The 26797-nt window shown below is 45.6% G+C and overlaps 1 protein-coding gene and 1 non-coding gene across 7 annotated transcripts in view; one reads left to right on the forward strand and one right to left on the reverse strand.

The window, feature by feature from the left end:
* Positions 1-26797, forward strand: part of FNBP1 (formin binding protein 1) — a 142836-nt gene that overhangs the window by 65572 nt on the left and 50467 nt on the right. For all 6 annotated transcript variants that reach the window (XM_039229660.1, XM_039229655.1, XM_039229656.1 and 3 more), the window contains exons 5-6: positions 15971-16033; positions 16423-16527. In XM_039229660.1, the coding sequence (XP_039085591.1) occupies positions 15971-16033; positions 16423-16527 (168 nt within the window). The remainder of the gene's footprint in view (positions 1-15970; positions 16034-16422; positions 16528-26797) is intronic.
* On the reverse strand, positions 15534-15618 carry TRNAR-UCG. Its single transcript has one exon. It is a non-coding gene; the product is annotated as a tRNA-Arg (tRNA).

The following is a 26797-nucleotide window of genomic DNA, read 5'->3' on the forward strand; positions in this document are numbered from 1 at the left end:
AAACGGGGCCGTTTTTTCCCCTTCCTGCCCTCGTGATCATCTTTTCATAGCTTTTATTATTTAAAAAATTTTTAATGTTTTATTTGTTTTTGAGAGAGAGAGAGAGACAGCGTGAGCAGGAGAGGGTCAGAGAGAGAGGGAGATACAGAATCTGGAGCAGGCTCCAGGCTCTGAGCTGGCTGCCAACACAGACCCCGACGTGGGGCTCGAACCCACGAACCATGAGCTCATGACCTGAGCCGAAGTCAGATGCTCAACCGACTGAGCCCTCCATGCACCCCTCATGGCTTTTATTATTAGTGAAGGAGAAAAACGTACCGTCACAGAAAGTATATGCATCGCGAAGGTTTCATCCTAAAGGATTTATTTTATTTCTTTATTTGAAGTCTATTTATTTATTTTGAGAGAGACCGAGACAGGGCAAGTGGGGGAGGGGCAAAGAGACAGGGAGACGGAGAATCCCAAGCAGGCTCTGCGCCACAAGCATGGAGCCTGACGCAGGGCTCGAACCCACAAAACCACAGGATCATGACTGGAGCCGAAACCAAGAGTCGGATGCTTAACCGACCAAGCCACCCAGGCTCCCCTACAAGATTTATTTTTAAGCCGTGGTCTGTGTCGCTGGTCTTTGATCCCTTAGGAAGCGCATCATACTATGTTAGTAATAAGGCACTAAAGCTGGCCTGTAAAAACACACTTTCATTCACATTTGAGTCCACGACAATTCTTTCAGTGGTCTGGTATCGCTTGTGCCAACAGGGAAGATATCGTTCCTGCCGAAATGGAAGAGACGTTAAGTATTAATGCCCAAAATAATTATTTCATTGCAGTCGTGAGAGTGGCCACAAAGTACGAGTGCAGGTGCTCTGGGGGCAGAAGATAGGAATATGTCACATGCTCGGGCTCAGGATCAGGGAGACACTTCCCAGGGGCCCTTAGTTAACAGTTAACGCTCTGACAAGGCTCGACGTGTGAGGAGTTGCCTGGGACAAACGATAGAGGGAGCGCAGCCAGTGCAAAGGGCCTGCAGCAGGAAGGTATTTGGAACGTCTTAGGCGTTTACTTCTTTCTAAGCTATAAATAGGTGGCTCTGGGTGTGTTTAGAAGTTAGGAACAGATATATGCCTTAAGATCAACCCATTCATTAAAAAAAAATGTGTTCATCAACCGAGATGGAATTTTTTTTTTAATTTATATTTTACTCATTTCTGAGAGAGAGAGAGCGCATGAGCAAGCAGGGGAGGGTCAGAGAGAGAGGGAGATAAAGAATCTGAAACAGGCTCCAGGCTCTGAGCTGGCTGTCAGCACAGAGCCCGACGCAGGGCTCGAACCCACAAACTGTGAAATCATGACCTGAGCCGAAGTCGGATGCTCATCCGACTGAGCCACCCAGGTGCCCCCCAAGATGGGATTTTTATCTGCATTAGAGCGGTGGATCTCAACCAGGCACTGGTTTTCTCCCCAGCCACATTTGCCAGTATCTGGAGATAGTTCTAGTTGTCTGGGGGATTCGCTGGGAGGTGGGGGGGTAGGGGGTGTTGCCACTGGCCCCTGGTGGGTGGAGGCCAGACACGCTGTTCAACATCCTGTGAAGCACAGAGCACCCTCCGCAACGAAGAATGACCCGACCCCTAATGTCCGTCGTGCCCACACGGAGAAATCTTGCTAGGCAATGACAGCCTCTTCTGGACCGTTCATTAAAGATCATTTTCCGTGATGGGAAGGAAGCAGTGAATCAAAATACGAAGGTTCAGAAAGAAACGCAGTTGCCTAATAGGATCCTAAAGTCAGTGCAATCAGTCTGAACGTGAGGTCGGGCTGCTTCCCTGCGTGCTTGAACTTCCCCCAACCTTGCAGAGTTTAGACCCTCTTCCTGTTTGTTTCTTTGTTCAGTGCTTTGTGTCTCTGGACTGACCTTCACGCACCCACATAGTGTAGACATTTAGCCAACAGCCCAAACAAGAACCCTCTGCCTTTACCTTATAAATGCCGTTTCTGGAGTGGATCGTGAGATATGAGCCCACATGACCTGGCTTCCTGTTACTTTTTTTTTTTTTTAACAAAGTTTATTTGTTTTGAGAGAAAGGGAGAGAAAGAAAGACCGAGTGGGGGAGGGGCAGAGAGAGAGAGAGAGAGAGAGAGAATCCCAAGCAGGATCTGCACCCCGATGTGGGGCTTGAATTCATGACCTGAGCTGAAACCAAGAGTCGGATGCTTCACTGACTAAGCCCCCCCCCCCAGGTACCCCTCCTGCTACTTTTTTGAATTCTCCTCCAGCCACGCTGCTCCCTTTCTGCTCCTCATGCGTGCCCTGTGGGATCCTGCCTCAGGGCCTTTGCACTGGCCTTTTATTTCCTCGGAAAGCTTTGCCCCCAGATATCTGCAGAGCTCACCTGCTGGCTTCTTTCTCAGGAGTATCGTCTTCCCATTGAGGTCTGTCTTGTCCACCCCATTTACACTTACAGAGTCCCGCCCCTCCTTCCCCTCCTCGATGCCCCTACCTTCCCTGCTTTACTATTTTTCCATAGTGGTTGCCAGCATCTTACATTTTATGCATTTGTTTTCTTTCATCTCACACTAGAACGTAGGCTTCACGAGGGCAAGAATTTTCTCGGCTATCGTATCTATCTCTAGTCCCTGAAAGAGTGCCCCTTGGTAAATACCCCCAGGGTAGAAGAAATAATTAAGAAGTAGTGAGAGGCAGTCTTAGACTCACCTTTGTCCTCAGTTCGACTTGGTGTCACTGGTTGAGGATCCTTGCGTATCTTGGCTGTGTGACGATTGGGTCCTTTTATTTTGTTTACTTCCCGTTAATTACATGTCTTTTGTACAGCCCGTCATATCTGCAGTTTGAATTCCGTTCCTTTTTTTATCAGAAATTATAGTCATTTATGGGGTAAATTATAGGCGTCACGGATACACGTTAAATAAGATCTAACAATATGTACCGTTCCTTTTATTTTCAGGAGACTTAAGGCGCACATCTCTGAGTCAGATGTTCTGCTGGAAAGAAATACAAACACCATGCCTCTCTTGAGGCATTTGGCAATTATATTAAAATGACATTTGAGGAAGCTGGGAATCCTTTTATTTATTTAGTTTTTACTTGTTTATTTATTTTTGAAAGAGCGAGAGAGAGCAGGGGAGGGGCAGAGCAGGGCGGGAGCGGGGGTTACAGAGGATCCTGAGCAGGCTCCACGCTGACAGAGGAGAGCCCGATGCGGGGCTCGAACTCCAGAACCCAGAGATCGTGACCTGAGCCGAAATCAAGAGCTGGACGCTCAACCTGCTGAGCCGCCCAGGCGCCCCTTCCCCAACTCTTATTAGTGAGTGATCTTACTTATTTTTGAAAAGAGGACTCAAAAATACAGCAGAGGGGCGCCTGGGTGGCTTAGTCGGTTAAGCGTCCGACTTTCACTTAGGTCATGATCTCGCCGTTCGTGGGTTCGAGCCCCGCGTCGGGCTCTGTGCTGACTGCAAGCTCAGAGCCTGGAGCCTGTTTCAGTCTGTGACTCCCTCTCTCTCTGACCCTCCCCTGCTCACGCTGTCTTTCTCTCTCCTAGAAATAAATAAAACCTTAAAAAAAATTTTTTTTTAAATGTTTAAAAAAAAAAAACACAGCAGAATGGGATCTTTTCCACCTTCTGGTGGCGACAGCGATTGGCAGAAGGGCCGCCACGGAGCTGGGACTCAGATCCAGGTCCGCTGGTGTCACGCTTGGTGGCCCTGTCGCTGACAGCGTGCGTCAGATCTTCCTTCCAAGAGGGGAGAGCCAAATCCGACAGCATGTCCAGGGCTGCCTGGGAGGCTGTCAGGCCAGGACAGGCAAGGACACAGACGCTCCAGTCCACACACGGTCTCGGGGTTCGGGCAGCCCCACCGGCTGTGAAACCTCAGACAAGTTACAAAGCCTCTTCGAGCCTGCAGGTCCGAGTGGACCTTTCTAAACATGTTGACTTGGTGGATGGCCCCCAAAACAGGCTGCTTTCAAAATTTCAGGTCGAGCTGGTATTGCTCACAGCCGACCCGCAATAGCATCTTGCTTAAGTACCAGTCTCAACCATCAGTATAATACGTCTGGGCCGTTGATAAAGCGGCAGAAATCCTATCTGCCCAAAGGGATGATTTAGAATTTACAGGATTACCGCTGGATTCCATCACTGCTTATAGAGTGTTTCCAAGTTCAGTCTGGAATACTCCTGGAAAATTATTTCTCCTTTGGATTTTGCTGGTTGGAGTAAACAAATCTCTAACAAGAGTCTGCATGGTAAAAAAAAAAAAAAAAAAATAGCTCTTTAGGCAGAAGATGTTTCCTTCCTTTTTTGTCAAGCTTTGAAAGAAAGGTAGTAAGAAGGAAGGAAGTAGAGGGAGAGATGGACATTCTCCATCTTTAAGTCTTAAAATCCTTGATTGTAAAATAGGCTGCTTGCTATTCATGTGTTTAGAAGAAAAGACGGGCCCTTCTGCAGCGCGGTCTGTATCTACCACGTTCCCATATTACGTGCAACTCTCTCACAAAGTATTTAAAAAATTTTTTTACCATTCATTTTTGAGAGACAGAGCACGAGCAGAGGAGGGGCAGAGAGAGAGGGAGACACAGAATCTGAAACAGGCTCCAGGCTCTGAGCTGTCAGCACAGAGCCCGACGCGGGGCTCGAACCCATGAACCGCGAGATCGTGACCTGAGCTGAAGTCAACGCTCAACCGACTGAGCCCCCCGGGCGCCCCTCACTTAGTATTTATGAATAACTCGTGTTCTTCCTGACACACAAATCTGTAGGCTCGTTTTTATGAAAATGCATTGATTTTTCTTTTTTTTTTTTTCAAAAGTAACTTCCTTAAAAGGAAACCTTGACTCGCTGTCTGGAAGGACGGCTTGTCCCCACTCCTCCCCCCCCCGGGGTGATGTCGGGACAACAACGGTTCCCATCAGGAAGCACGAACAGGCCTGGGGGCCCACAGTGAGGGGCTCTTCAGGTTTTCACCTAACGGGCTCCCCTAACAGCAACCATATTTTTGGTGAGATGCACACCTTCTCTTTAGAGATAGTACAGGCACTGGCCCGTCTTTGGGGTGAAGGTAGATCAAAGTACACAAAGTTCTGCTGCTTTGTATGCAGTTTTTTGTTTGCAAATGGAAATTACTAATAGGGGCGCCCTGGTGGCTCAGTTGGTTGAGCGTCCGACTTCGGCTCAGGTCATGATCTCCCGATCTCAAACTCTGGGTTCGAGCCCAGCGTCGGACTCTGCTGACAGCTCAGAGCCTGGAGCCTGCTTCCGATTCTGTCTCTCCCTCTCTCTCTTTGTCCCTGCCCCGCTCATGTTCTGCCTCTCAAAACTAAACAAACATTAAAATTTTTTTTAAATAAAAAAGAATGTAAATTCCCAATAAATCTGTACTGTGTGACGATGGCCAAGATTTGCTGCCGCTCAGTGAGAATAAGTAAAAATTACTGGGAAATCAAGATTCTTTGTAAGGCAACATGATGAGTTTTAATGTATAAAATCTGGAAATTTTATACTTGCCTGATTTTCCTAGATTTTTACAAATTTACGGTGAGTACAATATTCATCATTTTTAGCTGACCACAGGCAAAAAGAACTTCTTTTTCCTTTATTTACTCTCCCCCTTCTTTTTTTGAAGGAGGGGTGCAATGATTCATTTATTAGTTGTCAGTATTGTATAGAATGTTCCCAAAACTCTGGATTAAAGAACAAAAATTCAGGGCACCTCGGTGGCTCAATGGGTTAAATGTCCGACTTCAGCTCAGGTCATGAACTCGCTTTTGGGAGTTCATCTGCTTCAGATTCTGCGTCTCCCTCTCTCTCTGCCCCTCCCCTGCTCATACTCTGTCTCTCTCAAAAATAAAGAATAAAAAACTTTTTCAAAAAGAACAGAAACTCACATTTTTTATAAATCAAAACCTCATTTTTCCAAGTTTCCTTCTAGATATCACTTATAGACATAAAGATACTGACATGTATAGACAGAGACAGATATAGATATGTATAAATAATATCTATAAATATACATAATATTTAAGCATGAGTCCTATATAGATGTAATTTATATTTTTATTTATTCTCCATTTAATATCACAAGCAGTTTCCATTTTCCCACATGAAAACATACAATTTTAATCATTAGAACTTTAGTGGCTATGTATTATTCTAATGCTATTATACACTTAATTAATTCTTTAATATTTGATCTGTCGGCCATTCGCAGTTTCTGATCACTTTCTTACTTATATAAACAATACTGCAGCTAACTCATCACTTTAATAGCTGTTCGGTGCGCAAGGTGGAGATCATTTCTCCAAGCTAAATTCCCAGAAAGAGAAGACGAGGTCAAAGCGTACGTGATTTATGGTTCTTGATTAGGCTTTGGTCATTTACAAGAGTAATGATCTTTAATGGAAGTAAATACACTCTCTCACTGGTGATTCCTGCACACTGCATCAGATTATTAGAGAATTTCAGAGAGGTTGTTCGGGGCAGCTCCAGCTCCGAGTCCGTCTCAGGGTAATCCACAGTGATCGCCACTAACCACATCAGAGAGATTTATGGAGATTTCTAACCCCAGACGGGGAGTCAAGAAGTTCTGGCCAACATTTACTGGAACCTCTAAGTAAACTTCTCCCAGCAGGTGGAAAGTATGGTTCGTTACAAAATACTGGCCAGGAGCAGAATCGCTTTTTGGCAGTGGTTATCTGAAAAGTTCTAGAGGAAACAATTATACAATACCTTCAGTGACTCACTGAAATTTTTGGAAACTCAGAGAGAGTGCTTACAAGACACCGCGTTACATAGAATTGACCAGTAATTATTTTTCCCCTGAGATACTAAAAGATAACATTCTTCTTGAAGTTTGGGGTTGGGTCGGTCCTATTTAGAAACAAAGGGAGGGATTTAATTTCCTACAAGGCAGTTTTGCAGCACGGACTGACCCTACTTGGTTTCCAACGTGTTTTTATGAGAGATAAAACCTAGCATGAAGGAAAGCGAAAACGAAAAGGCACTTACGTAAATGATCGTGTAATTACAAATCCATTTCGGATCCGGTCGGCCCTGTTGAGATGCAGCAATAGGTGCCCTGTTACGAAGCCAGTACCCAAGGGATAAAAACCAAGAGGGATTTTAGATTTCGTGGCCAGGAGAGAGAAGCAGGATTCTCCATAACAGTTTCCCCTTCCTGCTCTTAACCTCTTTTATGTAGATAAATCTTAAACGAGGAGCCCTAAAGGGGGGCCTGGGTGGCTTAGTCGGTTAAGCGTCCGACTTTCGCTTAGGTCACGATCTCGCGGTTCGTGGGTTCGAGCCCCGCGTCGGGCTCTGTGCTGACTGCCAGCTCAGAGCCTGGAGCCTGTTTCAGTCTGTGACTCCCTCTCTCTCTGACCCTCCCCTGCTCATGCTGTCTCTCTTTCTCTCCTAGAAATAAAATAAAAATAAAAAAAACATTAAAAAAAAAAAAAAAAACGAGGAGCCCTAACAAAGTTGTTGGTCTTTGCCAAGGTCATGCTGAGGGGGCACCCGCTGGTAGCCCCCGGTTTAATGGATTTCTAGAAGGTGCATTTTGTTTTGTTTTGTCACATCTTCTTTGGTTTGAAAGAACGTGTGATAGTGGCATTGTGTCCATCAGGGGCCTGTCAGCAAGGCGGTTCTGTGACCCGCAGAACCGTTGACATTCGGCCCTGTCATTCATGGGATAGCATAGCTGGTTATCAGGGGACTGAAGTCCTGTTCTCGATTGCACAGATCTGAAGTGCAACCCTGGGTTCTGTGTTTCTCCCTCAGGAGCTGGAATGACAGCTTCTTTTTCTTCTAAGAACCGGGACTCACTTGACCTTTGTTTTGTGTCCCAACGGACTCTCCTCTCTCCAGGCACCTGCTTGCCATCTCCTGCCTTGTGCCCGATGCAGCGCCACGCCCCCCCCCCCAAGTGCACCATTGAGCACGGGGCCCCTGGAGCCCGGCAGCACTGGGAGACATGCCCCAGGGCTGTGGGTTGGGGACACAGTGGCCCGTTTATCCCATCCAAAAAGAAACTTTGGATCCCCGAAACTCCTTTATCACTCCCCGTTCCGATCTGCATTCCCTCCAGTCGGTAAATAGCACACCTTTGTAACCTGGATTGTTCTGGCCTTCACACCCCATCTTCTGTATAGTATCGGGTCCCGTGATCGGCTCCACCTTCAGGAAATGTCCTGAATCTAAAGCCTTCTCGACCCTCGTCCAGTCCCTCATCATCTCACCTGGAGGAATGCCCCAGGCTTCCCGATGCACCCCTCGGCTTCCCGGCCCGCCCCGTGGTCCGTGGCACAGCTCCGCGTCTCCACCTGCGCCATGAGCAGGTGCAGCGGCCCCTCCCGGGTCCTTCTGCCGCACCTGCCACATTGGGGACATTCTCCACACGCCGGGCAGTCCGTGCAGCCTTGCGGTAGCGCAGATGGGACCGCGTCACCATGGTTTTCCCTCACGCTAATGCGGCTTTGGAAGCTGTCCTCAGCCGAGCCCTCGCCTGCCTCTGACTTCTCCCCCACCTGGGTCTGATCACATGGGAACCAGCCGTTTCTTGAACAGCCCAAGCCCTCTCCCACCTCAGGGCATCTCTGTTGCTGCTCCCGCTGCTCGGAAGGGTGTGCTCCCAGGCCTTTGCAAGTTTGCTCCTATACTTTGTGCAAGAAACATCATCCAGGGGCGCCTGGGGGGCTCAATCGGTTCAGCGTCCGACTTTGGCTCACGTTATGATCTCACAGTTCGTGGGTTCGGGCCCCGCGTTGGGCTCTGTGTTGACAGTTCGGAGCCTGCTTCAGATTCTGTGTGTGTGTGAGTGTGTGTGTGTCTCTCTCTCTCAGCCCCTCCCCTGTTCGTGCTCTCTCTCTCTCTCAAAAATAAATAAACATTAAAAATAATTTTGAAAAGAGAAAAGGAAGAGGAAACATCATCTAGACCTCTCCATCTAAAATGCCGCTGTTCCCACACCCCCACCCCTGTCCCCTTCCCTCTTTCTCTGTGTCCACTAGTTTTCACAAGGACGGGGACTTGGTTTAATTTGCCCTGTGTTCCTCCTATACCTACCGCAGGGCCCCGCACATGCGGGCACGCAATGAACATGTGTGGAATGAATGACTGAAGCCCATCGTAAGAGCTTTCGGCCTCTTCAGGGAGGGATCCCTGCCCCTCAAGTCCCACCCCTGGGCAGCCTGGCCCTCCGTCTGAAACTCTTACTGCTGGCAAATCTCCTTGTCTGGGTTTGGAAGTAGTGCCTGTGTACCCAGGGAAGAAGAGGTCAAGTTAGGGACGTGCCTCACTGTCTGCTGAAGGTCATCCTGGGTGCTAATCAGGGCGCGCCTGGCTGACCCCATCCATAGAGCATTCTGTTGACCTCGGGGTTGTGAGTTCAAGTCTCACGTTGGACATAGAACCTATTTTAAAAAAAAAAAAAAGTTAATCGGATTATTCAGAACAAGTAGAACGTTAAGGAATATGAAAGAAAGGGTTATCCTGAAGAACAGGTCAAAGAGCCTTCTGGAGTCCCGGTACCTTGTGCACAGGAGCATTCTGGGTAGCGAAAGCCAGCATGAGAATGACAGGAACAGCCAGGAGACGGAGTAAAGGGGACTTGGCGCTGGCCGCCGGACCGTGAGGGGGTCCCCTGCCTGGTGCCCAGATGGCCGGGGGGATGGGTGGAGTTAAGCAGCTAAGCAGGATACTTGGAGGCAGGCGCTTTAGGAACTTGAAACAAGTTCACTGAGAAGCTATTTGTATTACAAATATATTGGGGAGAAGAGGCCTTCCCAAATAAATCCTCTTTATTTAACCATCTGACCAAACTGCATCAATCAGAGTGCGACTGCCATACATCACGTGCTTGGGAATGCAGTGGGGGTGACCTCCTCCCTTGGGCAGGGCTGAAGGTGGTCGAGTTTCCCCCATAGCCCGTATCCACGGCTCCCCGGGCCACACAGATTCGTAGCGGTGTTAATTAATCCCGAGTTGGGCTTAGAAGCTGCCAGTGTTTGGACCCACCACGCTGTGGGTTTTGAGGAAATTATAATATTTGTCACAGGCATGTTTTCTGCAAGCTCCTTTTTTTTCCCGTTGGCCTTTTCAAGTCTTTGTGTTCCTTTGTTCTCATCTGTGGAATCTGAGTTTTATTTAAAATTCCAGATGGTTGACTGTCCTCAATTGAGTGTTTATTCTTTTTTTTTTCCACTTTTTTTTTTTTGGAAGTGGCTGTTCTCAGATCAGTGCTATATTTTGCTTTTTTATGGAGTTTTAAAAATTAATGGTCTCTCATATATAAATCTAGTAAAAAAAAGAGCAGCTGTTGGACCCAATTGTGGAGTGTGAATAATAAACATGTTCACAGCCTGAGGTTGACCTCTTCTGTCGCAGTAGTACCTTCTTGGAAGCTTTGCCATTGAAGTTTTTCTGTAAGTTAGTGGTTGTTTATTTTAGGTTCCCTGTGATTCTTACCTTAGCTGCCCCTGGTCACTGGGAGAGTTCTTTAAAAAAATTGGAAGGATGATTTTATTTGTATAGATTTTATCTGTATATATATATTTTTTTAATGTTTATTTATTTTTGAGAGAGAGTGAGCATGAGCGGGGTAGGGGCAGAGAGAGAGAGAGTTGGAGGCACAGAATCCAAAGCAGACTCTGGGCTCTGAGCTGTCAGCACAGAGCCCGACGTGGGGCTCGAACCCACGGACCATGAGATAAGTGACCTGAGCCGAAGTCGGCCGCTGAACCGACTGAGCCCCCCAAGCGCCCCTTCTGTATATTTTTAAGGTTCAACCAAAAAGTAGAAAGGCAAGGGGCGCTTGGGTGGCTTAATCGGTTGGGCGTCCGACTTTCGCTTAGGTCATGATCTCGCGGCTCGTGGGTTCGAGCCCCGCGTCGGGCTCTGTGCTGACTGCCAGCTCAGAGCCTGGAGCCTGTTTCGGAGTCTGTGACTCCTTCTCTCCCTGCTCACGCTGTCTCTCTCTCTCTCTCTCCTAGAAATAAATAAAACATTAAAAAAAAAAAAAAAGTGGAAAGGCAAGTAAGTTTAGCCATCCCCTGCGATACCATCAGGCATTTTCAAAAGCCTGTTAGTACATTTGAAGCGCAACGGAAGCATCTGCTTGTAGGAGACCGTCAGGAGCGCTTCTCTGGGTCCAGAGATGGCATTTCCTGTCTCTCTGCCGGTAGAAGAGCGCGGTGATGACTTCACCCTGTGGTTCCAAAAGCCCTATTCTTTTTTTCTAGAGAACAATTCCTCTCTCTGTAGCGCTCCGAGACACACTTTTTAGACACACACTTGCTCACTGTCCCGCGAAGAAACGCTTTGCCATTGTTTGTGCAGAAACAACAGACCCATCTGGCAAAGCCCATTTGTTTACCTTGTAACTGTTAACTGGCCTTTCGGACTGAAGGAGGGGAGAGAGAGCTGGATGCAGGCGAACCGCTGTTAGGTGGCCGTACGATGTCCAGGCCGGTTAGGAGGGCCCCGGTCCCACCCGCCAGCTTTCCTAAGGGGTCAGCACCACGAATTTTTTTGTGTGTTGAAGCCCAATGAGTTTTGGAGGAACGCATATCAGGACAGGAAGATTAGGAGGAAAATCACTTGACACCTCGATTTTTCCTTAGGTCACTGGAAACGTTAGGGTCTCAAGTAATAGTTCTCAGATGATTGTTTTTGGTTTTGTTTTTCAATTTTTTATGTTTTATTTTACATTTGAGAGAGAGAAAGAGACAGAGCACAAGCAGGGGAGGGGCGGAGAGACGGAGACAGAATCTGAAGCAGGCTCAGGCTCTGAGCTGTCAGCACAGAGCCCGACGAGAGGCTCGAACTCACAAGCAGGGAGATCATGACCTGAGCTGAAGTCGGATGCTCAACCGACTGAGCCACCCAGGTGCCCCTGGTTTTTTGTTGTTTTTTTTTTAATGTTCATTTATTTTTGAAACAGAGAGGCAGAGTGCGAGCAGGGGAGGGGCAGAGAGAGAGGGAGACACAGAATCAGAAGCAGCTCCAGGCTCTGAGCTGTCAGCACAGAGCCCGATGCGGGGCTCGAACCTGAGAACCATGAGATCATGGCCTGAGGCAAAGTCGGACACTTAACCGGCTGAGCCGCCCAGGTGACTGTTTTAGTCTGACAGAACTATGGCTGAGGAGACCTTTGTGGGAGAAAGCTTGCCAGTCAAGTCAGAGTCCACACCGTGCTTGAAAAATAAATTCATATTAAATTTTTTTAAGTTTATTTATTTATTTTGAGAAAGAGAGTTGGGAAGGACAGAGAGGGAGAGAGAGAATCCCAAGCAGGCTCCTCACTTTCAGTGCAAAGCCCACTGGGGGGCTTGAACTCACAACCGTGAGATCACAACCTGAGCCGAAATCGAGAGTCGGAGGATGCCCCACCAGCTCAGCCACCCAGGCACCCCTGGAATCAATTCATATTTATTACTAAATATTAAATGGAGGGGTGGTCAGAGAATTCACGGTGTGCGTTTTCAATCAAAATCAGCTCTTGTGCTCCCAGAATATGACTTTTTTTTTTTTTTTTTTGGCATGGCGGGGAGGGAGGACTGTCGTCTTCTGAGAGGACTCCTTTGATGCTGGAGCCGAGTCAACCCTTCCTGGCAATGCCTGTCACTTTCTGCGTGTTCTTGAGTGTGCGTTTCCTCTCTCCGCCTGGGACCCGCCTTGGGTTTTGTGCAAAATGTTCATTTCAAGAGCCTGAACCCAGACCCCGGCCCTGAGCCTGGTGCTGAGGTGTCCCCCCCCCCCGCCCCCCCCCCCCCCCCCCCCCCCCCCCCCCCCCCCCCCCCCCCCCCCCCCCCCCCCCGCCGCTCCCCTCCACTCCCCTCTTTGTGTCTGTTTTTGAATCTCAAAGTGAAAGTGATCGGTGAACGTGCTTGTGAAATGGGGACCCTCCCCTAAGTCTGCCCTGTGTCCCGTGTTAAAGTGACATCTGTGGTCTTCAGGAAAGCCGCCTGCAGTTGCCCTTCCTCTGAAGTTCAAGTTTCTCCCGCGGCCCTGCCCTCAGCGCTGCGTCTCACTCCCACTGCCCCGGTCCGGTCCGCTTGTGCATTCTCACCCTCGGACCCCATCCCGGTTCGGTTTTATCCCTGTGTCTGTTAGGAAACTGGAGATTCTTGGATTCCTAAATTGCCTGATGGAGAAAAGTGGCAGTAAAAAAGGAGCTTAAAACAGCAAAGCGTGGCCTCAAAAGAGAGACCAGGAAACAGTCCCTTTTATAAAAGAGCACTGTTCTTCAAAAAAAAAAAAAAACACACACACACAAAATCTGATTTTGTCTCCTCCTTCCTGTCCTCCGGGGCCTCAGTCCTTCTTTGTGACTCAGCCTAGCCCTAGGCTCTGACCAGGGGAGATAAGAAGGTCCGAGGCTGTGCTGGGGGGCGGGGAGCCTCCACCATCAGTCTGCTTTCAACTTGCCTTCTGGCCACAACATTCCCCACCTAGTCTGTCAGAACACACGGCACATTCAAGGAAAGTCCTTTAGTAAAAGGAGCATTTACCTTGCTGTGGAGAAGGTTCAGGAAAAGCAATTAAGATCTAGTGCAGAACCCCGGGCCAGCCAGGGTGGGAAGCTGCTGTGGTCCCCTCCGGCCCACAGGGCACGGGTTCCTGACCAGAGCTGTGGCCTCGGTAGAGGACCCAGACAGCCCAGAGTTTCGCAGCGAGAGGACCTGCAGATGTACCTAAATCCCCCGCCCTCTGATGGGCCAGAGCCTCTGTGATGAATCTGACCGAACCGGAGGGCAAGGGAGTCCGCGTTGCGGTCCATGTGCCCAGGTCAGCCTCTGGGGACACAGAGGACAGATCTGAGAAATTCCCACCACGTTGACAAAGTCAGTGACGTCACAGTTGAAGGAGATGACAGAATTTAGGAAACACCGGTGATCTTGGGCCGCTGGGCAAAAAGGCCATCGGTTTCTTAACATTTCTGTGTATTTCTGGTCTTCCCTTGGGATCTCATCTCTTTTGGAGATTAGTCCAGGCTCTAACCACCCACGTGATGCCGGGGAGGTCCACACCGATCTTTTTAGCATTGGCCGTCCCCTGAGCTCACCCTCAGCCATCCAGCTACCCGGTAGACTCTCCACTTGGGGGCCTTTTAGAATGTCAGCCTAACAAAGCTAAAACTGTGTCTGATTCGCGGCAGACCTGCCTCTCTCATTTGCCCCCCTCCTTTTAATTAAAAAAATGTTTTTAATGTTTATTTATTTTTGAGAGAGAGAGACAGCGTGACCAGGGGAGGGGCAGAGAGAGAGACACACACAGAATCCGAAGCAGGCTCCAGGCTCTGAGCTGTCAGCACGGAGCCCTACGTGGGGCTCGAACCCACGAACCGTGAGATCATGACCTGAGCCGAACTCAGACGCTTAACTGACTGAGCCCCCCGGGCGCCCCTCCTCCTCTCCTTTTAAAGCTCAGACCAGCAACATTGGAGTCTCCACTCACATCTGATCCTGGGGGTTGCTGGACACCTAGAGTCTGACCCCTGCTCACCACTTACCCTGCTACCCTGTGGTCCAAGTGTCTTGTCTCCCGGGTTGGAGAGACTCGTACTTGGAACCTTCCTTCACAACATGGCACCTCTATATGACCCATGATTCCGCAGCTCATTCAGACCAAAAGTCTAGAGGACTCTACACAGTCTGGCCCTTTCTTCTCTGACCTCATTTCCTAATATGCCTGGGGCTTCTCTGGTCTAGCCCTCTGGGGTCCTTACTCGTCAGCACAAGGCACATACCTGCCACAGGGCCTTTGCAGATAGCAGGGGGCTGAACTTATTTTTAAATCTAAAAAGGTCTAAGTAACAGAAACACTCATCTACACAGATAATTGCAGGGGCGTTATTCATAATAGCCCCAAACTGGGAAAACCCCAATGTTCATCCACCATGAATGGAGACACAAAATGTGTGTGTCCCCATACAACGGAATGCCACTTGGCAGTAAAGAGATAAAAAAAGACCGAGCCATGTGGCAACATGGAAAAATCTTGAAGACATTCTGCTAAGTGAACATTATGTACTAATGGAAGCCATTGGGCCCGTCACAAAAGACCTCATAGTGTATGATTCCATTCATAGGAAATCATCGAGAACAGGCAGATTTATAGAGGTGCATAAGGTGGAGTAGCAATTTCCCGGAGCTGAGTGGTTGGGGTGGAGTTGGGAGGGGGTGGGGGTGACAGCTTAGAGGTGCAGGCTCTCCTTTCAGCACGATAAAATGTTCTTAGGCTGTGCTGATAGTTGCACAGTTCTGTGACTATAACCAAAGAGCAGTGGATTGTACAACTCAAATGGGCGAATCGTGCGCTGTGTGAATTACTTCTCAAAGCAGTGAGAACTAAGGACCTCCGTCGTTGCTCCCTTAACGAACATTCCTGCCATTTTTTTAAAAAAAATGTTTTTATGTTTATTTATTTTCGAGAGATAGAGTACGAGCAGGGGAGGGTCAGAGAGAGAGGGAGACACAGAATCCAAAGCAGGCTCTAGACTCTGAGCTGTCAGCACAGAGCCCGACGCGGGACTCGAACCCACGAACCGCACGATCATGACCTGAGCCGAAGTCAGGCGCTTAACCAACTGAGCCACCCAGGCGCCCCCATTCCTGACATTTTTACAAGTGTTGTGTGTAAGTCTTAAACTCAGTGTTATGCTACCTGAAGTTTGAAAGGGAACTCTGTGACTGTTTTCATTTCCCCTTTATTTTTTAACTCTTAACTTTCTTCGGAGCGCATGTGCTAGATATTCAGAAATATGATGTACGGGCACCTGGCTGGCTGAGTCGGTAGAACGCGCGATGCTTGATCTCAGGGTTGTGAGTTCAAGACCCCCGTACTGCGTGGAGCCTCCTTAAAAAAAGTGAAATGTAATTTACGCTGATGGATTTTCTTCTCACGTGTGACTGAGAAAGAAGGGGTGCTAATCACTGTGTGTTTTCTGTTTCCAGTACTTTCATGATGGGCGGAAGGCACAGCAGCACATAGAGATCTGCTGGAAACAACTCGAATCAGTAAGTGGAGGGTGAATAGCTCAAGAAATGCGCTGAGGTTTTCTAATTTGAATGCGAGCTCGGAGGGATCAGTAAGTGCAAAACAAAAGCCAAAGAAAGGCCTTCAGGGACCCTTCCAATTCGAATGTTTCTAGTCACCATTAGGGAGACTAACACGTGGAGCCCAAAGAGCTCAATGGAGTGTTTTTCTAAAAAAAAAAAATCACATGGAGAGAACAAAGCTTAGACGGTTTGGGTGCAGCTGTTCGACTGACTTCTTGAAATCGGGCCGCGTCACAAATCAGAGGAGAAAGCTCTTGGGGGGATGGAGAGAAAATGATACCTTGGCGGAGAAAGCTCGTGGTTTTATTAACACCTGCTCTCCTGCCACCCCTCACCCCTGCTTTCAGAGTAAAAGGCGATTTGAGCGGGACTGCAAAGAGGCGGACAGGGCGCAGCAGTACTTTGAGAAGATGGACGCCGACATCAATGTCACCAAAGCCGACGTTGAGAAGGTGAGGTAAAAGTGAGCTCGGTGTCTCACTCCCCTTCTCTGCCAAGCTCTCCTTTTCCCACGGCACCCCCAAAAAGGCCCCCCCCCACCCTGGGATCAGTCAGCCCTTTCCATTTTGTGTCACCCGTCATGGGGCCCGGAAGCCCTGACTTTTGGGGTGTCTCTGGTGTTACAGTTGGGGCGCTTTGTTGATTTGTGTTTGTCCCCAGGATGGCAACGTGAAGACTTAAGCCTGGGAGGTGGCTCGCGGTGGGGGGAGGGGGAGGGGTTTCCGGAGGTTGTGGCTTTTCCCTTAATGGCTTTTCAAAGAAAAAGTCTCCCCCTTTAAAAGCCAGAGCAGACAGTTCCAGCCCCATCTGGAAGGGCTCGGCTGCCCTAATTCTAATGCTTCCGTGAGGGAGATAAAGGGACTCGCAGGCTGGCCCCATTTCCAGTTGATCAGGTTGTTAACAGGTGGTAGTTGAGGGCTAGCCTCCCCGAAAGGACTTGTGTCGCAATTAGGAAGGTGATAAAGCTCGCACTGTACTTCTTGTGGTTCTTGACGCCCGTTTTTCCCTAGAAGCTGAGTTGTTTTTTTTTCTAAGAGTCGTCAATACAGTGTAAACAACATTAGGCTGTTAAATGGCCATATTCATCCCATGACCGCCCAGGGCTGTTCTGGCATCCATAGCCCGCCGCTCTAAGTGGGGAGAAGCTGGGCATTTTCATAGATTTCTTTCACTTGTGCCAGATTCGGGGGGGATGAGCTCAGTTGGAAAATCGTGTGGATGATTTAGTTATTGGTCTATGTCTGCCAAAATCCTTGCTGAAAGCCTAGGTATTTATTAGTATGCCTTCCTTGAAAATGATCTGATACATTAAAACACATCTCCTCAATGTCTGCATTCGAGCTTGAGTGTGAAGACTTTACAGAAGGATATTCATGTGTTGATAAAGTAATCGTAAATTACCGTAGATTTGTTGTAAATTCCTATTTAAATAGCCAGCTCCCCAAACTATTTAAAATGGGACTCAGTTAAAATAGATCAGTCCCAAGTTTATCAAAAAATCGTTTGGGGCTAAATGAGGTATGTCGGTTTGTGGGTAACATACCTAGAAAAGATATGCGTTCTTTATCAAATACTTTGTGATCCTAAATGTAAAATCAGAGTGATTTTTAGTTATTTAAAGATTTTCTTAAAAGAAATTACTTTTATGGGGCGCCTGGGTGGCTCAGTCTGTTAAGCATCTGACTTCAGCTCAGGTCATGATCTCGTGGGTATGGGTTCGAGTCCTGCATCCGGCTCTGTGCTGACAGCTCAGAGCCTGGAACCTGCTTCCAATTCTGTGTCTCCTTCTCTCTCTCTCTGCCCCTCTCCCTGCTCGCACTCTGTCTCTCAAAAATAAAATTAAAAAACGTTAAAAATTTTAATAAAAAAGAAATTACTTTTATGGCCTTTTCTCAGTATAAAAGCTGTGCTTGCTGATTACAAAAATACTTGAGGGGCACCTGGGTGGCTCAGTCGGTTAAGCATCCGACTCTTGATTTCGGCTCAGGTCGTGGTCTCACAGTTTGCGGGTTCAAGTCCCTCAATCCTCAGGATCCTTGGGATCCTCTCTCTCTGCACCTCCCCTGCTCATGCTCTCTTTCTCAAAATAAATGAATAAACTTTAAAAAAATACCTGAGGGGCGCCTGGGTGGCTCAGTCAGTTAAGCGACCAACTTTGGCTCAGGTCATGATGTCGCGGTTCGTGAGTTCGAGCCCCGTGTCAGGCTCTGTGTTAACAGCTAGCTCAGAGCCTGGAGCCTTCTTCAGATTTTGTATCTCCCTCTCTCTCTGACCCTCCCCTGCTCACGCTGTTTCTCTCTCTCTCTCAGAAATAAATAAAACATTTAAAAATTTTTTTCAAAAAAACCCCCAAAACCTGAAACTACAAACAGCTAAAGGATAGAAGACATTAAAACATCCAACTCTTGCTAATAAAAGGTATTTTATCTTTCAGAGACTTTTCTTTAAAAATATATATATGTATATATATATATTATATGTCCAATGTACAGAGTAAGAACCGAAGGACACTTCTTTTTTTTTTTTTAATATTTATTTTTGCAAGAGAGACAGACAGAGCTCGAGTAGAGGACGGGCAGAGAACGAGGGAGGCTCCAGGCTCCGAGGTGTTAGCACGGAGCCGGACGCGGGGCTCAAACTCACAGATCGTGAGATCGTGATCTGTGCCGAAGTCAGAGGCCTAACCAACTGAGTCACCCAGGCGCCCCAAAGAACACGTCTAATCTACAAGCTAGCTTAAGAAATAAAACCTTATTGATGCCTTTGAAGTCTGTCCCTAACGTCATGCCCCTGATCCCCACCCTGGAGGTGCACTTTATCTTTCATTTGGTGTTCATCACCTCCTTGCTATTTGTCCCAGCTTTATTTACCACAGTTGTACATAAGCTTCAAAGAGTTACAAATTATATTTATAATTTTGCTTCTTTTTCACCGTTCTATAAACAAAATCATGATTTCATTTATTTCCTTCCTAGTTGATTTTTTTTTTCATTTGGTATTATGTTCTTAGTTCACATGGAGGAAAGAGATCTGATATATATTAATTATATTAATGTTAGAGCCAGATCCGTTGCTAAATTCTCTTTTTACTTCTACTTTGGATGTGTGAGTGTATGAGTGTGTGTGTGTGTGTGTGTGTGTGTCCTAGAATCAGCAAATAATGACATTTTTCTTTCTTCTCCAACCCTTATGCCTTATATTTATTTTTCTTATCTTGCTCTGTTGGTCATGACCACCATTATGCTGTAGAAGCAATTACTGTGGACTTCCTTATCTCAATTCTTGAGTGTGAAGAGAGTACTTCAAATATTTCTCCATTAAGCATGATTTTAATATACACTTTATCAGGCTAAGGGATTCCCTTCTTTTCCTATTTTACCACGAAGGTTTTTCAACTTGACTTCATGTTGAATATCATCAGATACTTTTTCTGCTTCCTTTAATCCATCCATGTGATAGATTACGTGAGTCGGTTTTCTTATATTGGACCAAATTAGCATTCCTATGACAAATTCAACTAGATGATGATGTTTTTGTTTTTGTTTTTTTTAATACATTTAGCTGCACTGGTTTTGTAAATATTTTACTTAAGAATTTTGCATCTATTTCCATTGAAATGGATCTATATTTTTCCTTTCTTGTCCGACTCATTTGCTTTATGAGAGTGTTGCTGTTCTTTTTTTTTCTGTTTTCTGAAATAATCCATGTAAGTTGAAATTAATGTTTCTTGAATGTTTTGTAATACTTCACTGTGGGAAGTGTCTAACTACAGAGTCAATTCCTTCATCGTCTGCTTCCTCTTTGGTCGGTTCGGGCAGGTTGTGCAGGTTTCTAGACATATATCCACTTCATCCTGAAGTTTCAAATTTATTGGCTTAACAATTTTTTTAGCATTTATTTTTTGAGAGGGAGAGAGAGACAGAGTGTGAGCAGGGGAGGGGCAGAGAGAGAGGGAGACAGAATCTGAAGCAGACTCCAGACTCCAAGCTGTCAGCACACAGTCTGATGCGGGGCTCGAACCCACGAACCACGAGATCATGACCTGAGTGGAAATCAGATGCTTAACCACCTGAACCAGCCAGGTGCCCCTGCATCTTTTCTAATATGGCATTTAAGTAACACATTTCCCATTTACATATGACTTTATCTGTAACCCACAGATTTTTGTATGGAGTATCACTGTTACTGTTCATTTCCATATACTTTTCATTTCCTTTACTCTTATTGAAGCTCTCCTATGATTGATTTATGTGGGAGCCTATTTTAAAATTTCCACCTGTATGACATAGTTAAACCTATCTTCGAGAACTTCAATATCTTTGATATTGATTTCTATAATTTAATTGCATCATCGTTCTGGGAAGTCCAAGTTTGAGTCTTTGGTGTTTGTTAAGATTGGTTTTATGCCCCAGCACATGGTCAGATTTTATCAGTGTTCTATAAGTAATTAAAAAGAATGTGTACTCTCCATCTCTACCTGTTTTCACTAGATCCGACTTGCTGATGATCTGCAAACCTTCCCATCATGAAGGATTTTTTTGCCGTTTGTTGTATCATTTCTTGAGGGAGATGTGTTACTTCATTGTGCCTTGCTTTTCTTGTCTGTAAAACGGGAACACAGAAGAACAAGATTGATGGGAATATTAACTGTGTGCATATGTAAAAGGGACTCAAAGCCATTTAGGCAGAGGCCAGTGATCCCTAAGTTAACTACAGTGACCATAACAGTGGAAGATTTGTCATTTACTCTTCATTTTTTTCTTCTGTGGTGAAATTATTTTATGAAAAAATAAATTTTAGGAGTGCCTGCCTGCCTTAGTCAGTAGAGCGTGTGACTCTTGATCTTGGGGACATGAGTTTGAGCCCCATGTTAGGCATAGAGATTACTTTAAGAAATTAAATTTAGGCGTCTGGGTGGCTTGGTTGGTTAAGCATCCGACTGTTGGTTTTGGCTCTGACCTTGATCTCATGTTGCTGAGTTCAAGCCCCACGTCAAGCTCTGTGCTGCTTCGGATTCTCTCTCAAAATAAATAAATAAACTAAAAAAAAAAAAAACAACTTTAAAAAAAAGAAATAAATTATAGAACTGTTATATCTTCCATGTGTTTTCATTTTTATCCATGTGTAGTGAACTTCTTTATGCAGTAATGCTTTATGCCTTAAAACCTGTATTGCCTGATCTATACTAGCTCTTTCGTTAGTGTTTGCCCAGCAAATCTTTCCCATACTTTTACTCCACCTGTTTCTTTGTCTTCATACTTAGATGGGTCCCTCAAGGGGACATGGCTAGATTTCTTTTTAATCCACTCCCACGGTTTTTATCTTTCCCCGGAAGCGTTTGGATTCACCTGTACTTCTCATTTTGTTTTCGCTCTGTCTCACTTTCTCTACATCCCTTATCTCTTGCCTTGACACTCTTTGTTTCTTGCCTTCTTGCACTTTGAAATTTTTGTTTTGTTTTACTTTCCTCGTTCTGCCTTTCTCCTGTACCATTCTGGAGATCATATATCCTCTTTCTGTGCTCTTATCTGTTAGCCCAGACATTTGCACATAGGTATTCAGCCTGGACTTCAAAGTATATTGGGACCTTTACTAATGTTTTCTCAAACAACCCTTTAACTAAACCAACTCCCTTTAACTATTGCAATTTATTTGTGAGTATTTTGGGTTCGATTACACAAGTTCGGCTTTGGTAATTGTATACAGTCCTGTACATATACTGTCTTAATTCACTATTTCCTTTGGGGGTTTTCATTCCTTCTTCCCAAAGGACATCCTTCAGAAGTGCCATTAGCCAAGACTTATTGCAGTAAAATCTCAGTGTTTATTTGATTGGAGTGGACTTTACTTCCCTCTCATCTTTGAAGGATGGTTTCTCCATGTATACAATCTCAGGGTGATTGTATTGGATGTAGAGGAATTTCATTCTCCCATCTTCTGGCTCTCATTTGTGTTGAGAAGTCCATGTTACCGTTAACCCTTTGAAGACCACGTCTTCTTGCTGACAATGGAGATATATTTTTGGTCTAAGTTCTTTGCTAGAGTTTCACTATAACGTATCTAGCTGCAAATTTCTTTTTTATCTTGCTTTTGATTCATTGAATTTATCGGCTCCAGATTGTTTTCCCACACATGCCTATCCGTCTTTCTGCTATTTCATCTGGAACTCTGATTATAAGGTGCACCTTAAAACTTCTACTTTGTATCCTCTTTCCCTGTGAGCCTGTATTTATATCTGTCATCTCTTTGTCTCTCTGTCTCTTCTGTGTCCCATGGAATTCCTTCAGATAGAACTTCCATTTCATGAATTCTCTCTTAAGCTGTGTCTAATCTGCGAATTCTCAACTTAGGTCTCTAAGTTCTGGTGTTACATTTACTTTCCAGAAGTTCCTTAAGCTGTCTTTGAAAACTATAAAGACATTTTTTTATTTTCTTATGACTTTGTCACACTTTCCATTCTATGTTACTTCTTGAGATGTATTAAACACACAGAATTTAGATTCTCTATTTGATTAACTTCAATGTCTACTCTTTGTGGGCCTGATGCTCCAATTTGTTGTTTCTACTCACTTGCTCACGGCGACTCGTTTCCTCGTGTATTTTTGTGGTACAGACATTTCTGCTACAATGCCATAAATGCATCATCACAAATCTTAGGTTGTGCAAAAATACTGCTAAAAAGAACAGACAGGGCTTCTGGGGAAAAGAGGCCTAGAAATGGATCACTCAACAGTTAGAGAACTTTGTAACCAGAGCTTCAAGTAAAGAAAAACCTTAGTAAAACTAGGCATCTGCTCTGAGATTATATCCCTTGTACTTCATGATGAGGGTCCTTAAGAGTATTAGGACCTCCTGATACCCTTTGGGGAGCATTCACTTTTTTTTTTAATTCTTTTAATGTTTTATTATCCATATTTGAGAGAGAAGGAGACAGAGCATGAGCAGGGGAGAGGCAGAGAGAGGGAGACACAGAATCCGAAGCAGGCTCCAGGCTCTGAGCTGTCAGAGCCCTTCATGGGGCTTGAACTCATGAGCAGTGAGATCATGACCTGAGCTGAAGTTGAATGCTCCACTGACTGAACGACCCCGGAGCCCCTAGAATAGACTGTTTGATTATGAATGTGTGTTCCTTGGAATTTTATCTACGGCCTTGCTTCAAAGTGGGTTCTCCAGGATGAGCTGGCTTTCCCCGGGGTCACTGCCAAGCCCTGCCTGCCTCAATCTCAACTTGGGGCTTGAGAGCCACACAAGCTGTATGAGTTCTGGCCCTTTTGTGGCTCAGAAACTTCCAGGCTGATGGTTTTCTTTGTTTTTCATCCTCAGGTCAGACCCAAGCTGGTTATTGAAAGGGCAATTCCTGGGTCCAGTTATGGCTTTAGGACTTTCTGACAGGTCCTGGCCCAAATGGAATTGTTCTCCTTGACCATTTTATTATTCCCAAGGACATACCTTTTTTTCTTATCCCGAGGACACCATTTTGTTATTTTTATGCAAGTCCTACTTGCAAGGGTATGATAGATTCCCGATTTTAGCATCACACACATTGAAGCAAGTAGAGAAGCATCAAAATATTGGAATCCATAAGTCATTTTGCCTAAGAGCGTGACTTGGAGGGAGCACTGTGATTTCCCCAAACGAACAGCTGTCTGACTGTTGTCAGTTTTATCACCAACGAAGCCTCTTGTCGGTATCAAGCTGAAAGGAAGTAGAGTTTCACTTCTTATCGCCGTGTAATGTAACTTCCCATTGTGGCTTCTGACAGTCTTTGAATCTAATACAAATGTCTTTTCCCCCAGTTTCCGCACCCGATTCAATCATCCAGTTGTATTAGAAATAACTCACCCACTTGTGCAGTGGTCTGTTCTGCAACATTTGAAACGATAGGACTATGTTTACAGAGATGGAACCCTGCCCAGTAGAAGCAGAAGGGACTCTTCCAAATGGCTTCTGTGTTTGATGATAAAAGTGATGTGAACTCCAGGTGCATGTGCATGGTCTAAATGACTTAGGATCTGGGCGTGAGCCTTTTTTTCATCTTTTTTTTCTTTAAACATTTATTTATTGTTGAGAGACAGAGAGAGACAGCGCACAAACAGGGGAGGGGCAGAGAAAGAGAGGGAGACACAGAATCCAAAGCAGGCTCCAGGCTCTGAGCTGTCAGCACAGAGACCAACGCAGGGCTGGAACTCATGAACCGTGAGATCATGACCTGAGCCAAAGTTGGATGATTAGCCAACTGAGCCACCCAGGTGCCCAGTCTTCTTTTCCTTCTTCTTCTTCTTCTTCTTTTTGTAAATGAAACATCCCACACTTTTCACATGGACTGTGTTCAAATCACCTAAATCCGTCCAAGTCAGTGTGGGGCATCAACAGACTTTTGCTTTGTGGTCCACATCAACGTGCGGCCAGATACTTAGTCATTTGCTTCCCGGAAGCTTTGTGCTTGTCTTCCAGGTACCCGGTCTAACTGAAAATAAATTTATATGTATAAAATCAACATCAAAAACAACCAACCAATGAACCCTGGTAGTTTTCTCTCCAGGCAAGGGAATATATTTGGATCTTGTGAGGGTGCTGTGTTCCGAGGAATGATAGGGGAGGAAATCACTCAATGGAATGGTTTTTATTGGCGATGAAACTCACAGAAGGTGTCAGTCTCCTTTCCTATGCCAAGAGGCAGCTGTCAGGAGGTTTTGAACTTGAAAACCTGACACGATCGTGTTCTAGTGCTTGGAATCAGTTGACCTGGGTTGGTAAAAGAACCAATATATGTTAGAATAGGCGTCCCGTGGATTATGACCCCATGCACTTAAGTTGAAGCACCTCTGTTTAATGAGGTGGAAAATACAGTACTTACTATCTATTTTGTAAATTTGAAAAGTCAACGGGGCTACAAGAGAACATGGAAAAATCAAATAAAAAATGCCTTACTCAAATATAGGATTCTCTGGTAAAAATAATGATACTATTTAATAATAATAATTAAAATACATGGAGAATAAGGCCAAAGTATTCTGTGCTATCCCACCCACCCCTGTCCCAGGCCCTCCTCAGAGGTGATCACTCTTGCCACTTGACATGTGTTCTAGAACAGTTATAATAGGTTTTTATTGGGACTCCTGGCTGGCTCCCTTAGTAGGACTTGCATGTCTTGATCTCAAGGTTGTGAGTTCAAGCCCCATGTTGGGCATAGAGCTTCCTTTAAGAAGAAAATAGTTTTTTATTGAGATGAATTTATATACAATACATAGGCCACGTCTTAAGTGGACAACTCAATGAGTTTTTACATATATATATGAAACCGTGGGCCACCACCTAAGATAGGGGACGTTTCTAGAACCCAACAGGCTCCCTTATACACTCCCCCACCCCAAAGGTAACTGTTATTCTGGCCTCTAGCCTACATGACCTTAGCCTGCTTCTGTATTTCCTACAAGTTCTACAGCACATATCCTTCTGTCTGGCTTCTCCGACTCAACATTATGTTTCTGAGATTCCTATTTTTGTTGGTGTATGCCCATTATGGATGGCTGTGCGATATTCCGTGTGAGGACATACGTACCCCAATGTTTATCCATTCTCAAGTTGGTGGGCATCTGGATTACTTCCATAATGAGGCTAAATTAAGAAAAAGACCACCATGAACATTTTGACACATGCCTTTGGTGGACACGATCTCTCACTTGTCTCGGGTGTATCCTGGGTGTGGCATCCTGAGTCATCCTTCTGTCCCTGGCTCTGGCATGCTGTCAAAGAGCTTGACGAGGTGGCTGTACCAACCTCAGGGGATTGCTCTGAATCCTCACCAAAAAGGGGTGCTCTCGGTCTTGAAATAGGAAGACTTTTGGATGAGTGGGGAGTGGAACCTTGTAGTGATTTTCATTTCTGTTTGCATTTCCTTGAAGAATGAGGTGGACCTTTTTTTTGGTATATTATTATCTGCCATTTGAGTAGCCTCTCTTGTGAAGTGACCAAATCTTTTGCTCATTTTAAAAATAGGTTTTTCGGGGCGCCTGGATGGCTTAGTCGGTTAAGCGTCCGACTTCGGCTCAGGTCATGATCTCGTGGTTCGTGGGTTCGAGCCCCGCGTCGGGCTCTGTGCTGACTGCCAGCTCAGAGCCTGGAGCCTGTTTCAGAGTCTGTGACTCCCTCTCTCTCTGACCCTCCCCTGCTCACGCTGTCTCTCTCTCCTAGAAATAAATTTAAAAAAAAAAAATTTAAAAATAAATAAATAAATAAAATAAAAAATAAAAATAAAAATAGGTTTTTCATCTTTTGGGTGTATAGGTATCACTTATATATTATGGATATGAGTGTGTATGTGTGTGTGTATGTGTATATACATAGGCTTGTATATAATTATATAGTATGCTTTTGTGTCTTTCTTTTATGAACACAGCGTCTCAATTTTAATAAAGTCCCTTTTACCAGTATGTTTTTTAAAGGTTAATACTTTTTGTTTCCTGTTTAAAATATCTTTACTTACTCCCAGAAAGCCTTTTGGTATGCCTTTAATGGATAGGTAGGTGATGTTTTATCTTAGAATTTTCATCACTGCAAGGTGTCTGGGTGGCTCAGTCGGTTAAGAGCCCGACTTCGGCTCAGGTCATGATCACATGGTCAGTAAGTTCAAGCCCCGCGTTGGGCTCTGTGCTGACAGCTCAGAGCCTGGAGCCTGCTTCAGATTCTGTTTCTACCTCTCTCTCTGCCCCTCCCCCACTT

Source organism: Hyaena hyaena, unplaced genomic scaffold (genome assembly GCF_003009895.1).
Source record: "Hyaena hyaena isolate Hyena2069 unplaced genomic scaffold, ASM300989v1 scaffold_38, whole genome shotgun sequence".
Taxonomy (NCBI): Eukaryota; Metazoa; Chordata; class Mammalia; order Carnivora; family Hyaenidae; genus Hyaena; species Hyaena hyaena.